Source organism: Schistocerca nitens, chromosome 2 (assembly GCF_023898315.1).
Source record: "Schistocerca nitens isolate TAMUIC-IGC-003100 chromosome 2, iqSchNite1.1, whole genome shotgun sequence".
Taxonomy (NCBI): Eukaryota; Metazoa; Arthropoda; class Insecta; order Orthoptera; family Acrididae; genus Schistocerca; species Schistocerca nitens.
The window spans coordinates 1,066,559,913-1,066,576,225 of record NC_064615.1 but is presented as its reverse complement, the minus strand read 5'-3'; the positions used below and the strand labels follow the sequence as shown (position 1 = coordinate 1,066,576,225).

The 16,313-nt window shown below is 40.6% G+C and overlaps 1 protein-coding gene across 1 annotated transcript in view; it reads left to right on the top strand.

Annotated features, from left to right (window-relative positions):
* LOC126237447 (integrator complex subunit 4) overlaps positions 1–16,313 on the top strand; it is a 113,392-nt gene that overhangs the window by 91,599 nt on the left and 5,480 nt on the right. Inside the window, exons 14-15 of the mRNA XM_049947576.1 lie at positions 9,402–9,574; positions 11,734–11,898. Of these exons, the coding sequence (XP_049803533.1) occupies positions 9,402–9,574; positions 11,734–11,898 (338 nt within the window). The remainder of the gene's footprint in view (positions 1–9,401; positions 9,575–11,733; positions 11,899–16,313) is intronic.

The following is a 16,313-nucleotide window of genomic DNA, read 5'->3' as shown; positions in this document are numbered from 1 at the left end:
AAGCCCCCTCCATGAAAAACAACTACACAATAACACAACCACCTCCAAATTTTACTGTTGGCACCACATACGCTGGCATTCGCCATCCCTGCCATCGGATCGCCACATTGTGTACTGTGATCCATCATTCCACACAATATTTTCCCACTGTTCAATCGTCCAGTGTTTACGCTCCTTACACATTTACTGGCATGATGTGAGGGTTTGCTCGACCATGAAATCCAAGTTTTCTCACCTCTCACCTAACTTTCATAGTACTTCCAGTGGATCCTGATGCAGTTTGGAATTCCTGTGTGATGGTCTGGATAGATGTCTGCCTATTACACATTACAACCCTCTTCAATTGTTGGCAGTCTCTGTCTGTCAACAGAAAAGGTCGGCCTGTACGCTTTTGTGTTGTAAGTGCCCATTCTCGTTTCCACTTCAGTACCCCATCGTAAACAGTGGACCTAGGGATGTTTAGGAGTGTGGAAATCTCACGTACAGATGTATGTCACAAGTGACACCCAATCATCTGACCCTGCCCATGAGTTCCACGGAGTACCCCATTCTGCGCTCTCATGATGTCTAATGACTACTGAGGTCATTGATACAGAGTACCTGGCAGTAGGTAGCAGCACAATGCACATAATATGAAAAGTGTATGTTTTGGGGGTGTCCGGATACTTTTGATCACATAGTGTATGTGTTAAACAGTGGAAAGTCCAGGATGGAATAACAAAACAATATCATGACAGGGATAGATTGCTGCTCTCCATATAGAGGGGGCATTGAGTTACAGTCTGCTAAACATTTAAGTGTTCAGACAAAAAAAGTCCTTCTTTGCAAATAGAAAACACACACATCACACAAGCACAACTCACACACGTATGGCCACTGTCTCCAGCCACTGTGGCCTGACTGTGACTGCATCTGATGTAAGCAGCAATATGAAGTGTGTGGTGGGGCTAAGGAGGAGGCATGGAGTGGGGAGAAAGAGGGATAGCAGGGTAGGGGTGGGGAATGATGTGCTGCCTGTGAGTGTGTGCAGGGGCATAGTGGGGCGGGATAGGGCTGCTAGGTGCAGAGTAGGGAGAGGAGAGACGTAGAGAAGGGGCAAAGACTTTAGGTGCTTTGGCAGAATAGAAGGTGCGTGTAGTGCTTGGGTGGGAATGGGTAAGTGAATAGGTAGGCAGAGAACAGGAACTAGTGAAGGTTGAGGCTGGGGATTATAGAAACGAAGGATATGTTGCAAGGAAAGTCCCACTCTACAGTTCAGAAAAGCTGGTGTTGGTGGGAAGGATTCAGATGGTACAGGTTGTGAAGCAGTCATTCAGGTGAAGCCCATCACATTCAGTAACTGAGTGGTCCAGTTGTCTCTTGGCCACAGTTTGGTAGTGGCTATTCGTGCAGACAGACTGCTTGTCAGTACAAAACATGTACAAAACAGTACAGTGGTTGCAATTTAGTTTTTAGAGCACTTGGCTGCGTTCACAGATAGGCCTGCTTGTGACGACAGGATGGGAGATCCCTATGACAGGACTGGACTAGGTGGTAATGGGAACATGTATGAGATAGGTCTTGCATCCATGTCTGTTGCAGCAGTATGAGCCATGAGTCAAGGGGTTGGAGTAGGAATGGAGAAAGGATGGACAAGCATATTGCATAGGTTCGGTGGATGACAGAATGCTATTGTGGGACAGGTGGGGAGGATATTGATAGAGAATACCTCATTTCAGTGCATGAAAAGAGGTAGCCCTCACCAACCTAATCCTGTAAAAGCATATACATCAGGCCCAAACCTCTTCAAATTCCTGCATCCTATCTCCCAGACTGAAACCCTTGCCCTTCAGGAACGAAAACACGTGCACAATGCCACCTAAAAAAACTCTCTGCTGTGGACTACCAGTATCCACCATCTCTACAAGAGCCTGTAATCTCTCCTGCATCCCCTCATAGCTAATTAACCCATTCTTGCAGACCAACTACATCTGTGACACCCTCAGAAACTCCCTCCCACTACCATACAGAATCAAAAGGCTAAACAGACCGATAACACAGTCATGAAACTTTCCTCCAAAAGCCTCTGTCCCACAGAAATATCAGTCCTTTCCAAAGACCTTACCTTTTGTCCCATCTCTTCTTCTACTGGTCCCTATAGTGGAAACATTTTTTCACCACCAATCCTTACAATCAGGCTCAATCCGAAACTGTTATTGAACCCTGCCTGACTCAGTTCACTCCTCCAACCAACCGTATTTCACCCCATATTAACTTTCCAGAATTTCCTAACCTTGAACCTTACTTCACCATCATTCCCCGAATCAGTCACTCATCATGGAAATGCAATCTACTACCTAAAAACCGATCTTGACCTGATAATCCTTTCTGCTAACAAAGGTGCTGTTGTTATGAACCTCAGGGGTTACCTGGCAGAGGACTTCACCAACTGTTAGATATGTCCTCCTACTCTGCTACAGTGACTCCATTCCAGAAATCCAACAGTATCCCCTTCTCAAGTCCTAAGGCCCATCCCAGATCATGTCTCCAAAGTTCTGTCCCCTCTCGTCCCCACAACTCCTGCACTACTACCTTCTATGCACTTCCAAAAGTCCATAAACCTAGCAACCCAGAATGCCAGTTTGTGGCCGATTACTGTGTCCCCGCAGAGAAAATCTCTGATCTTGTGTACCAAAACCTTCAGCCTATTACCAGTAACCCTCCCTTGTAAATAAAAAGACACCAACCATTTCCTTCACCGACTCTCCATAATTCCTGTTCCTTTACCACATGATGCCCTGCTCATCAGTGTCAATGCCAGCTCCCTTACACTAATATCCCCAATACTCATGGCCTTATCACCATTGAACACTACCTTTCCCAATACCCAACGGAATCCAAACCCACAATCTGCTTCCTAGTCACTATGACCAACAATATCCTCACCTGCAATTACTTCTCCTTTGAAGGCATCACTTGCAAACAAATCTATGGTACAGCAATGCACACCTACATGACGTCTTTCTATTTCTGAAGAAGGAATTTTTTTTCCCTAATACTCTCAACATCATCTGCCGTCTTAATTCCCAAACCACATTTTTAACAAAATGGATACCTATCATTTCCAAAACTGCAGAGCCGATTCGCATTTGCTGACTTGTGTTTACCTGTCAGCACTGTGACTTTGGATCAGAGTAATGTAAAAGTTGCCACAAAATGCTAAAATCTCTCTTTGTGGTTATGGTGCTTTTTATAAAAAAAGTGTATTTTTTTAACAATAATGTGAACATGTAGGCCAAACTGAAATGTTTCATATGCTACAGTGTTGTTATTGTAGGCTGTAGCTTAGTTTTTTATTTGGTGTGCATGTAAAGACATGTTCTATCTCTTTCAGTCAAATTATATATAGTTGAAAGTGCTTTCTCCTGAAAGCCCATGTGCTTTTGTTTTGTATTACACAATTCAGTAACATTAATGTAACCACCACCTGTGTTTGATATTAACATGCAATAACCTTTCACAGACAGATGGTGGTAGAACTAGCAGTGGAGCATTTAGAAAATGTGTTCTGGAGAGAGAGAGAGGGGGGGGGGGCAGAGGTTGTGGAAATCAGTACAGTTGTTGGTGTAATGCGGGAATGGAAAGCAATCTGTCTGTCATCCAAAAGGGTATGATTCTTGGCTTTCGGGTCAAGGGTCAAAGTTTTTTTGAAAGTTTGTAAACTGATCCCGTGCCGCTGTTGTTACAGTATACTGTATGTGGCAAAATGCCGCTATCTAAAACCAGTACCAAGGCAGCTGGTGTACCACGGGCTATAGATGACAGATGTGAGCAATGACTGCAGAGATGAGTACAGGTGAACAGATATGCAATTGTTGAGCAACTGACTACCCAGATGGACCAAGGGGCTACTAACAGTGTCTCTTCAATGACCGTTCAACGAATGTTGCTGTGTATGGGGCTCAGCACCAGGCACGTGGTCCACCCACCAATGCTGACTGCTGTCCATCGACGACGAAGGCTGAAATTTCCGCACTAATACCACAACTATATTTCCATTGTGTGGCGATAGGTGGCCTTTTCAGATGAATCACGTCTTATGATCCATTGGGCAGATGACCTTTGGCATGTAAGGCCCTGCAACAATTGTCATAAGGGTCCAGACCAGAAGAGGGAGCACTATAGTGTGGGGAATGTTTTCATCACATTACCTGGGTGATTTAGTCATTCTGGAAGGCACAATGAATCAACACAAGTATCCATCTATCATTTGGGGATAATGCCAAACCATTCATGCAGTTTGTTTCTTCCTTGGCACGATGGCACCAACCAGCAGAACAATGAAACTTGTCACACGGCTGGTAGCGTACAGGCATGATTCGAAGAGCACCAGGATAACTTTACCACATTGCCATGGCCATCAAACTCCCTGAATTTAAAACCAATTGAGAATTTGTAGGGCCACCTCAGTCGGGCTGTTCACGCCAGGGATCCTCAGCTAAGAAACCTAGTGCAGTTGGCCATGCCACTGGAATTAGCATGCTCTACATACCTGTCGGAACCATCCAGAATCTTCATTGTCTCTCTTTCTGCACAAATGCCCTACAAAAGGTCGTTGTTCAGGCTTTGGGCAGGTGCTCACATTAATGTGACTGGACCATGTATTTCCTTCATTGTACCAATATATTTCTTTATTCCTTACATTCTCTCTCTCTCTCTCTCTCTCTCTCTCTCTCTCTCTCTCTCTCTCTAACATCATTGAGATTATTTAGTGATGGGGAATCTTTGGTAGAATACAAATATTCAAGGAGTTAAGATAACAAAGTATAGTTGAAATGTTGATTCTTTGATAGGGGCATAAACAAGGCTGATAATGTTTTTAAGTGTTTGTACAGTGTCCCTCTTCAGAGATAATTACCACATCTCTTTCTTGCTGTTTTCCCCCTTGATATCAGTGTCTGATCAGGAGGACACTTGGAAAAAAATGTCATGTTTCCTCAGTATTGAAAATATTCCATGGCACATAATTTGCCAGCAAATTCCCTAGTTCATTTTCCCAGGCTAAACAAAGTGTCTCACCAACACACTAATATTCTCCATGTTGTTGATGTTGTTGTTGTTATTGTTGTTGTGGTCTTCAGTCTAGAGACCGGTTTGATGCAGCTCTCCATGCTACTCTATCCTGTGCAAGCTGCTTCATCTCCCAGTACCTACTGCAACCTACATCCTTCTGAATCTGTTTAGTGTATTCATCTCTTGGTCTCCCTCTGATTTTTACTCTCCGCGCTGCCCTCCAATACTAAATTGTTGATCCCTTGATGCCTCAGAATATGTCCTACCAACCGATCCCTTCTTCTAGTCAAGTTGTGCCACAAATTTCTCTTCTCTCCAATTCTATTCAATACCTCCTCATTAGTTATGTGATCTACCCATCTAACCTTCAGCATTCTCCTGTAGCACCACTTTTCGAAAGCTTCTATTCTATTTTTGTCTAAAGTATTTATTGTCCATGTTTCACTTCCATATATGGCTACACTCCATACAACTACTTTCGGAAACGGCTTTCTGACACTTAAATCTATACTCGATGTTAACAAATTTCTCTTCTTCAGAAACGCTTTCCTTCCCATTGCCAGTCTACATTTTATGTCCTCTCTACTTCGACCATCATCAGTTATTTTGTTCCCGAAATAGCAAAACTCATTTACTACTTTAAGCTTCTCATTTCCTAATCTAATTCCCTCAGCATCACCCGACTTAATTAGACTACATTCCATTATTCTCGTTTTGCTTTTGTCGACGTTCATCTTATATCCACCTTTTAAGACACTGTCCATTCCGTTCAGCTGCTCTTCCAGGTCCTTTGCTGTCTCTGACAGAATTACAATGTCATCGGCAAACCTCAGAATTTTTATTTCTTCTCCATGGATTTTAATTCCTACTCCAAATTTTTCTTTTGTTTCCTTTACTACTTGCTCTATATACAGATTGAATGACATAGGGGATAGGCTACAACCCTGTCTCACTCCCTTCCCAAGTACTGCTTCCCTTTCATGCCCCTAGACTCTTATAACTGGTTTCTGTACAAATTGTAAATAGCCTTTTTCTCCCTGTATTTTACCCCTGCCACCTTCAGAATTTGAAATAGAGTATTCCAGTCAACATTGTCAAAAGCTTTCTCTAAGTCTACAAATGCTAGAAAGGTAGGTTTGCCTTTCCTTAATCTATTTTCTAAGATGTAGGGTCAGTATTGCCTCACATGTTCCAACATTTCTACGGAATCCAAACTGATCTTCCCCAAGGTTGGCTTCTACCAGTTTTTCCATTCCTCTGTAAAGAATGTGTGTTAGTATTTTGCAGCCGTGGCTTAATAAACGGATAGTTCGGTAATTTTCACATCTGTCAACTCCTACTTTCTTTGGGATTGGAATTATTATATTCTTTTTGAAGTATGAGGGCGTTTTGCCTGTCTCATACATCTTGCTCACCAGATGGTAGAATTTTGTCAGGGTTGGCTCTCCCAAAGCTATCAGTAGTTTTAATGGAATGCTGTCTACTCCCGGGGCCTTGTTTCGACTCGGGTCTTTCAGTGCTCTATCAAACTCTTCACACAATATCATATCTCCCATTTCATCTCCATCTACATCCTCTTCCATTTCCATAATATTGTCCTCAAGAACATCGTCCTTATATAGACCCTCTATATACTCCTTCCACCTTTGCCTTCCCTTCTTTGTTTAGAACTGGGTTTCCATCTGAGCTCTTGATATTCATGCAAGTGGTTTCTTTTCTCCAAAGGTCTCTTTAATTTTCCTGTAGGCAGTATCTATCTTACCCCTAGTGATATACGCCTCTACATCCTCACATTTGTAGTCTAGCCATCCCTGCTTAGCTATTTTGCACTTCCTGTCGATCTCATTTTTCCTGTCGATCTCATTTTTGAGACGTTTGTATTCCTTTTTGCCTGCTTCATTTACTGCATTTTTGTATTTTCTCCTTTGATCAATTAAATTCAGTATCTCTTCTGTTACCCAAGGATTTCTACTAGCCCTCGTCTTTTCATGCACTTGGTCCTCTGCTGCCTTCACTATTTCATCTCTCAAAGCTACCCATTCTTTTCTTTCCCCCATTCTTGTCAATTGTTTCCTAATGCTCTCCCTGAAACTCTCTACAACCTCTGGTTCTGTCAGTTTATCCAGGTCCCATCTCCTTAAATTGGCACCTTTTTGCAGTTTCTTTAGTTTTAATCTACAGTTCATAACCAATAGATTGTGGTCAGAGTCCACATCTGCCCCTGGTTCCTAAATCTCTGTCTGACCATTATATAATCTATTTGAAACCTGTCAGTATCTCCAGGCTTCTTCCATGTATACAACCTTCTTTTATGATTCTTGAACCAAGTGTTAGCTATGATTAAGTTATGCCCTGTGCAAAATTCTACCAGGCAGGTTCCTCTTTCATTCCTCACCCCCATTCCATATTCACCTACTACATTTCCTTCTCTTCCTATTCCTACTATCGAATTCGTCACCCATGACTATTAAATTTTCGTTTCCCTTCACTATCTGAATAATTTCTTTTATCTCATCACACATTTCATCAATCTCTTCATCATTTGTGGAGCTAGTCGGCATATAAACTTGTACTACTGTGGTAGGCGTGTGTTTCGTATCTATCCCAGCCACAATAATGCGTTCACTATGCTGTTTGTAGTAGCTTATCCGCATTCCTATTTTTTTTATTCATTATTAAACCTACTCCTGAATTACTCCTGTTTGATTTTGTTTTTATAATCCTGTATTCACCTGACCAGAAGTCTTGTTCTTCCCGCCACCGAACTTCACTAATTCCCACTGTATCTAACTTTAACCTATCCATTTCCCTTTTTAAATTTTCTAACCTACCTGCCCGATTAAGGGATCTGACATTCCACGCTCTGACCCGTAGAACGTCAGTTGTCTTTCTCCTGATAACAACGTCCTCCTGAGTAGTCCTCGCCCAGAGATCCGAATGGGGTACTATTTTACGTCCGGAATATTTTACCCAAGGGGATGCCATCATCATTTAACCATACAGTAAAGCTGCATGCCCTCAGGAAAAAGTAACGGCTGTAGTTTCCCCCTTGCTTTCAGCCGTTCGCAGTACCAGCTCAGCAAGGCCGTTTTGGTTAGTGTTACAAGGCCAGACCAGTCAATCATCCAGACTGCTGCACCTGCAACTACTGAAAAGGCTGCTGCTCCTCTTCAGGAACCACACGTTTGTCCAGCCTCTCAACAGATACCCCTCCATCATATATTTTCTTAAAAGTTGTATCATGTCTACCTAATTTTTAGGGTTCTGTTATTCATTAGGTAAAAATGGTACCCATATAGGATCACTTTGTTGTCCGTCTGTTTTACTGTTAAAAACCCATTTTCTCGGGAAAGGGTAGATATATCAAGTTGAAATTTGTGTCACAGATATACGGCCCCTTGGCAGTGTAAAGATTGAAGTTTCCAAGTCAACCCAGTCAAAAGATGTGGCCGTGAATGTAACATTTTTTGATACTCGCAAACTCACTCATCAGAACCTATCAGGTTCTTCCAAATGGCCTAGAACCATAAAATGTGGCAAGAAATGAGGTTTCATAGCACAGCTAAAGGAAAAATTAGAACATTTTTAATTTGTAGTTATATAGGGGAAAAAATATCATTTGTTGTCCAGCCGTCTGTCTATTTGTCTGTTAAGACTCCTTTTTCTCAGGAATACATAGAGGTATCAAGTTGAAAGCTATACTTTTGAACTCATTTATATATTTAATTGTGTTAACCATTGTTGAGTGCAATAAAGAAGTGAATGGCAAAGCAATACCACTACTGAGTGATAGACAGCCATGACTTTGAACTGTATTGTGTTTGCTGTTGGTCGTCTTGACAATCACTTTCATTTATTGAGTGCTCAAAACCCATAAAAAAATTTTGATTTGTCAAGATTGCCTGTATGAAGATTTGAATGGTCAGTAGGCAAATGTATTGAGTAAACTAGATGAACAGAATTTGACAGTTTGGGAATAATAATTGTTGAAAGGTATGGTTTACTTTAGGCTTCTGCTTTAATTTCTCTCCATATCATTATGCCATTAGCAAATACTGCAGTGTAAATAATTATGGTTTCTTCCTCTTTACCATGAGTTGAACCAATAAAATAAAAGTTTAGAAGCATTTTATAAGGCAAGCTGTGGGGGCATTCTATCATCAGTCATGCTGCTTCTCATTCATTTGAGAAAGTTCATGGAATTAAACCCATTGGTTTCATTTATGAACTTTTTTTATTTTTCAGTTACTGCTAATATTTTATTATTAATTAACACAAGTAAAACTCTTAAAGTCACAGTTCAAGTGTGTCAGTATACTCGTATTACTTTTAAATGTGTATTATTGCAGGTTGGTGGTGCAGCTGGTGATGCTGCTCGTATGTCAGCTCTTCATGTCAACTGCCAAGTTATGCTGGCGCGTGTGTTAGAGTCTCGCCTGTGGGCTAGTCCAGGAGCGCTTGCCAGCCAGCAGGGCGCTGCTGTCCGCACAAACATCACACAGCTCCTGCATGACTGTCTTAGGTGAGCAACTGTCTGTGAATATATGAAACTTTGTTGTACATAAATATTGTAAAAACATATATTGCAGAACAGTTTATGAAAATGAGGACTGCTTGTTGGGTAGTAGAAGTATAATGATTGAGGAATTTGAGGACTCAGAACTACAGGTTCATTCTTTGGGACAGTGAAAGAGGAGCTGTAGGATGATTGAGCTGTTGCTTTGTCAAAAAGGAAGAAGGAAAGAGAAACTCGAGGACAGTGGGGAAAAAAAACTGTGCACTACAGTAAGAGAAGCAGCCCAGTACCATGTTTAGATTCTGCCATATAATGCAGTGTGTGGTATGACAATACTTTGTCTTCTTTAGAAGTGTTCACATTCGTAGCTGGATTGAAAGTAATGAACATGGCTCAGATAAACATTTTTACAAGTTTTTTTTTTTTTCGGACTATAGTTGTTAAAGCAACAACATGGAATAACTGATTTTTCCAGTTTTTGGTCAGTTGGCATATTTGACTATGTGCACCTATGAATTTCAAGGGAATAATGGGCTTTAAACTGCTTCAAATGAACATTAAGCTGACATAATACTTGCATAAGTCAATGATGGGTGCAGTGGTTGGCAGCTGTCAATCACACTCTCACAAAAAGCTCTGTTTTTATACACTACTTGCAAGTGAGCAACAGTTTCTTTCTTTAAAAGATGTTTTGTGAAACACTATCCCGTTCCATCAACTTAAGTCTTGACTTTAGAACTGCCTACCAGTACGGAGAGAGATGTAACAAGCAGTAACAATGTGCTGTGGCTGCACACACTTTTTCATTTGCTTGGCAAATCGACACAGACATTGTATTGTTTCTTCAATGAATCTATGTTGTTAAACCCTCTGTAATGATTTATTCTCGTGTATTCATTAATTATAATTTTTCAGCTGTTTTAGAAATTTTTATTCACAACAGAATTATCAAATAAATTTAACCACTATTGTGATAAGTTGAAACTTTTAGTTTAGAATAAAACAATTAAATTACATCTTGTATTGATTCTTGGTTTGTGGGAGGCTTTCTGTTCCAAGTCCCAGTCCAGGACACAGTTATTATTTTCAGAAAGATTCATTTCAGCAATTGGCCATGGCCAAGCCACTTTTATGTAACCTTTGTACAACATGTGTTAGCCTAGCAAGATTGAGCTGGGCCATAAGTCATGGTTGTGTAGTTATGAGGATAAGAGACTTTTCTGCAGAAGGCAGGAATATTACCCTGAAAACCAGCCTGAACACAGTTTAATCAGAAAAAGGAATTGATATGTTGCAATATTGTGAGATTTTTCTGTAAAAATCTAAACTCACAAAGTATTAATGTAACTTTGTTGTGTAAGGAACAGCATCACGTAGTTTGTTGTGGTGTATTAAACATATTTACTGTTTTTAATGCAGTTAGTTGTATGTAGTTTCCTGGAACATTTTTCATGTTCTCTTTATCAAGTGTCTCTGTGAATCTGTTTTCTCAGTCTGTACGACCAATAATGTTGACATAATTGACTGCCCCATTTTAATATCCCACATTTTCATACCTGACCAGTTGCATTAATTAATTATTGCTTTGTCTTATCATATTTGGCTACCTCTCACATGATACTGGATGCTGAATGGATTTCCCCTCTGAACATTTGACAAGTTCAGTTTTCCTGCTCGTCCCTTGACATACAAACTCTGATTTCAAAAGCTGATGTGAATACTGCTTTCTTATGTTTCAATTTCTCTTCTGTTGCTTGCCAATATGATGAAGAGACATGTGGAGATCCTGAAGAAACGAGCTACACTTGTGTCCTATGCTCTACAGAATTTTACTGGTTCCCCTTTGCTTCCAAGATGAGTTTTGTAGAAACTGAATCTCGGGGACAAAAAGGAGAGTTCCAGAATGCCTGTGTAATGCTGTTTTCAGTTGAGAGGTACTGGCCTGCTGAAACCTCATCCCCCCCCCCACACACACACACACCTTTTTCCCCTTCCATATATATTTATGTAATATGTAACAATGCCTGTTTACTAATAGTGTCTTGTACTCCTTTTTTACATTATTTGTTGGAAGTTTCGTATTGTATGTATTGAACCTACCACTTGAAAATATTGATACAAACATTTTTTTTAACTCATCTTTTTAACCAACATTGTCATTGCAGGTTACAATATCTTTTCATAGGAGTGAGTGAAGACGACTTGGCACTTGTAAAGCAGTTGAAGTTGAAGGCACTAGCTTTACAGCTAGTATACATAGTACGTTGCAGTAATTCATCTGCACTTGCTCTTTGTGACCACTTCCTTGAGCAAGTTGAGGATGTACACAGGTAAGTTTTCATTTGAAAATTTAAATTATGTAATGAATTAAACTAGATTTTATTTTGAAATCTACATGATGATAGCATACTGCTACCTCTCCTTGTTGTTTGATACTTTAATATCTGCACTGTCATGAGGACGCTACTACTCTACTCTGTTAGTGTGGGCTCTTTACTAGCTGATGGTGGCACAATAATGGCATGGAGCAAACCCTCATTGGAAGAAATGATAACTCACTTTGTGAGTCAATGTATTGGAAGCAGAAAGTCCGAACATTCATGTGGACATGCATGGGATGCTCGGCTTACAGCTGCCTGCAGGTAAACATTTCTGGGACAGGGGATACTAAAGATACAGTCAGAAGTACCCGTTACAGTAACACGGTTTTGTTGCTGGGTCATTGAAGTGGGCAGTGCAGAACGGATCCCTCTTGTTATTGGTTGTTAGCTTTGTTTCATTAGTACGGGGCTGCTTAGATGGAAGCAAAAGTTGTTCCAGATCATGCGAGGTAAAAGATGAATTATGATTGTTGCTGGGTCATTGAAGTGGGCAGTGCAGAAAGGATCCCTCTTGTTATTGGTTGTTAGCTTTGTTTCATTAGTACGGGGCTGCTTAGATGGAAGCAAAAGTTGTTCCAGATCATGCGAGGTAAAAGATGACGTTGTTTGAAACAGCCTCAAAGTGTTAAAAGGGGGTCTTGATTCATTCCAATTTGTGTTTGCAGTGACCTTAATATTTCTTTCTTATTGTCACTGAGATGCGTAACATCAAAGACAAAAAGCTATATGACTGTTTTTTGTCTCAAGATATCATTTTATGCTAACATAGATAACATGCATTTAAAAACAGATGTTTGCTTTGTCTTTCTCAGATAGTTGAAATAGTATAAAATCCCTGAGTGTCCAGCTAAGTGCCATTCTTTAAGAGAGATGACATTTAAAATGTTGGCTGCTGAACTGAGCACTGCATCCTTATCTACTTGTTTGGACCTCTGCCAGGGCTTGGGTTACCAAAGTAGCCTACCTTGCTCTCTGGTGAACATTCTAGAGTGCTTTCTGCAATGTCTTCTTCTGCCACTAAGATTTTTCCCCACCGAGATGAGCATTATTGGTAGCATAAAAATTAGTTTCGGGCTTTGAACTTCACTGTGAAGTTGTGGTAGTTACAAATCCACAGATATGTAAACATGGCTTTTCCTTTAATAGTTTCTGATCCAATTCTGGTAACCCATTTAGAAAATTATGTGTTGCTTTCAATATACACCAGTAGTGTGGTGTCCCTTCATATGGGTTGTCCAGCAAAGAAGTCCCTGATTTCAAAGTTAAATATCTTGAAAACTAAGAGTGATAGATGAGTGCAACAAATGATATATTTATTAGGAAAGCTATAAGGACTTAAGCAGTAATTGTACAGAAGTTTCAAAATAGTTTGGGAAGCTGCTAATGGATAGGCTGTAATTGCAAATATAGTGCCTGTAAATGTGTACTGCAACTCAGAGCAATTAATTCCACAATTGAAACATGAAAGGAGGTTAACATATCGAGGGAAGAGGTTGAAGTCATGTCTTCCACTGAACTATGTGTCTTTATGGTACTGGAATACCACAGATCAGAAGTAGTCCTACGGCATCAAGGCACAGTTTTCAGTTATAATTTAATCTTCCAAAAGGACCCAATGTGAAAACCATTTGCAAGCTCTTCACCAGATTCCAATGGACACGCAGTTTGGCTGATGTTCTAGTAGGTAGTGTTGGCCCCTGGCAAACTAGAGATACTCCTGAAAATATCGCCTCAGTTTCTGGAATTATTCAGCAAAATCCAAGGAAATCCTTCCAAAGAAATGCAGCAGAGACTGATTTGAAGAATTCCAGCATGCAGAAAGTACTGAGACAGGGCCTACAAGTTTCCATTCAAAATATAAAGCCACCAGGACATACCTATATGAGCTGTGTGACTCAGGGCTGACTTTGTAACCCAGATTCTCACAATTATTGACAATGAGGGATTTGATTTTGATTGCATCTGGTTAATAGATGAAACAGCTTCACCATGAATGGGGTTGTGAATAAACAAAACTGACAATGTTGAGGTTCTGAAAATCCCTATTTTTGTGTGAAGCAGAACCACTGTATCCTCTCAACGTTACTGTTTGGGATGTGATATGCAGCAGAGGCATTATTGGCCCTTTTTCCTTGTGAGAAACGGTCAGTAGTGAACATTACATTGCAATTTTGGATCATTTTGCTGCCATACAGCTAGCATTGGAGGATCAACCAGGTACTGAGTCATTCATGCAGTATGGGGTCAGATCACATTGGACCAAATAGATGCGTTACTTTCTCGATGAATACTTCGGGAATAGAGTTTTTGCATTGGATTATTGTAAACTTACTGGTGCACAGATGGCTTGGCATCCATATTCATCCAATCTGACTCCAACAACGTTTTTGGGGGCCACATTGAAAGATACTGTCTGCCGGAACCATTCCAACATGCTGGACAAGCTTGCATCAGCGATCTGTGTGGCATCTGAATACGATGACATTGAGAGACTACACGATTTTATGGTAAATTTCATTGCTCGTTTGTGCAACCTCTCTACTGAAAGTGGTGGACATTTCGAAAAGATTGTGAGATAATTGCAAAGACTGCATGTGCTGCATGAGTTTAATTACACACATTGATACCGTTTGAGCCGCACAGTGTACAGCACCATCTCTTAGCAGTTTTTTGAACTGTTTCGAACTTCTGGACAAAATTCTTACAGCTTTAACAATAAACATACCTTTTGTTGCACTCATATTTTGATCTTTGTTTTTGAGATATTTAATATGCTATTTGCATCTATTCTTCGCTCAACTAAAACAAGAAATAAACAAATTTGATTTAAGTTAAGTGATTATTTCTATAGCACATGTCATGAAATATTTTCCATTGGTGTGTAGATTATGCTGTTTCTTTGTTGATGGAGATATAGGCCATCTGTGATATAATTTTTATTTGTGGTACTTATGTAAGCAAATGCATACTGTTACTTTGTATGGTGAACAAAACACACTGCTTGTCTGTGACATCAGTCTCATATACAGGGTGGTCCATTGATAGCGACCGGGCCAAATATCTCATGAAATAAGCATCAAACGAAAAAACTACAAAGAACGAAACTCTTCTTGAAGGGGGAAACCAGATGGCGCTATGGTTAGCCCACTAGATGACGCTACCATAGGTCAAACGGATATCAACTGCGTTTTTTAAAATAGGAACCCCCATTTTTTATTACATATTCGTGTAGTACGTAAAGAAATATGAATGTTTTAGTTGGACCACTTTTTTCACTTTGTGATAGATGGCACTGTAATAGTCACAAACGTATAAGTACGTGGTATCACGTAACATTCCGCCAGTGCAGACGGTATGTGCTTCGTGATATATTACCCATGTTAAAATGGACCGTTTACCAATTGCAGAAAAGGTCGATATCATGTTAATGTATAGCTATTGTGATCAAAATGTCCAACGGGCATGTGCTATGCACGCTGCTCGGTATCCTGGACGACATCATCCAAGTGTCCAGACCGTTTGCCGGATAGTTATGCTATTTAAGGAAACAGGAAATGTTCAGCCACATGTGAAATGTCAACCACGACCTGCAACAAATGATGATGCCCAAGTAGGTGTTTTAGCTGCTGTCGCGGCTAATCCGCACATCAGTATCAGACAAATTGCGTGAGAATTGGGAATCTCAAAAGCGTCGGTGTTGAGAATGCTACATCAACATCGATTGCACCCGTACCATATTTCTATGCACCAGGAATTGCATGGCGACGACTTTGAACGTCGTATACTGTTCTGCCACTGGGCACAAGAGAAATTACGTGACGATGACAGATTTTTTGCACGTGTTCTATTTAGCGACGAAGCGTCATTCACCAACAGCAGTAACGTAAACCGGCATAATATGTGCTATTGGGCAATGGAAAATCCATGATGGCTGTGACAAGTGGAACATCAGTGACCTTGGCAGGTTAATGTATGGTGTGGCATTATGGGAGGAAGGATAATTGGCCCCCATTTTATAGGTGGCAATCTAAATGGTGCAATGTATGCTGATTTCCTACGTAATGTTCTACTGATGTTACTACAAGATGTTTCACTGCATGAGAGAATGGCGATGTACTTACATGATGGATGTCTGGCACATAGCTCACGTGCGGTTGAAAAGGTATTGAATAGCATATTTCATGACAGGTGGATTGGTCGTCGAAGCACCATACCATGGCCCGCACGTTCACCGGATCTGACGTCCCCGGATTTCTTTCTGTGGGAAAGTTGAAGGATAGTTGCTGTCGTGATCCACCGACAATGACTGACAACATTAGTCAGAGCATTGTCAATGCATGTGCGAACATTACGGAAGGTGAACT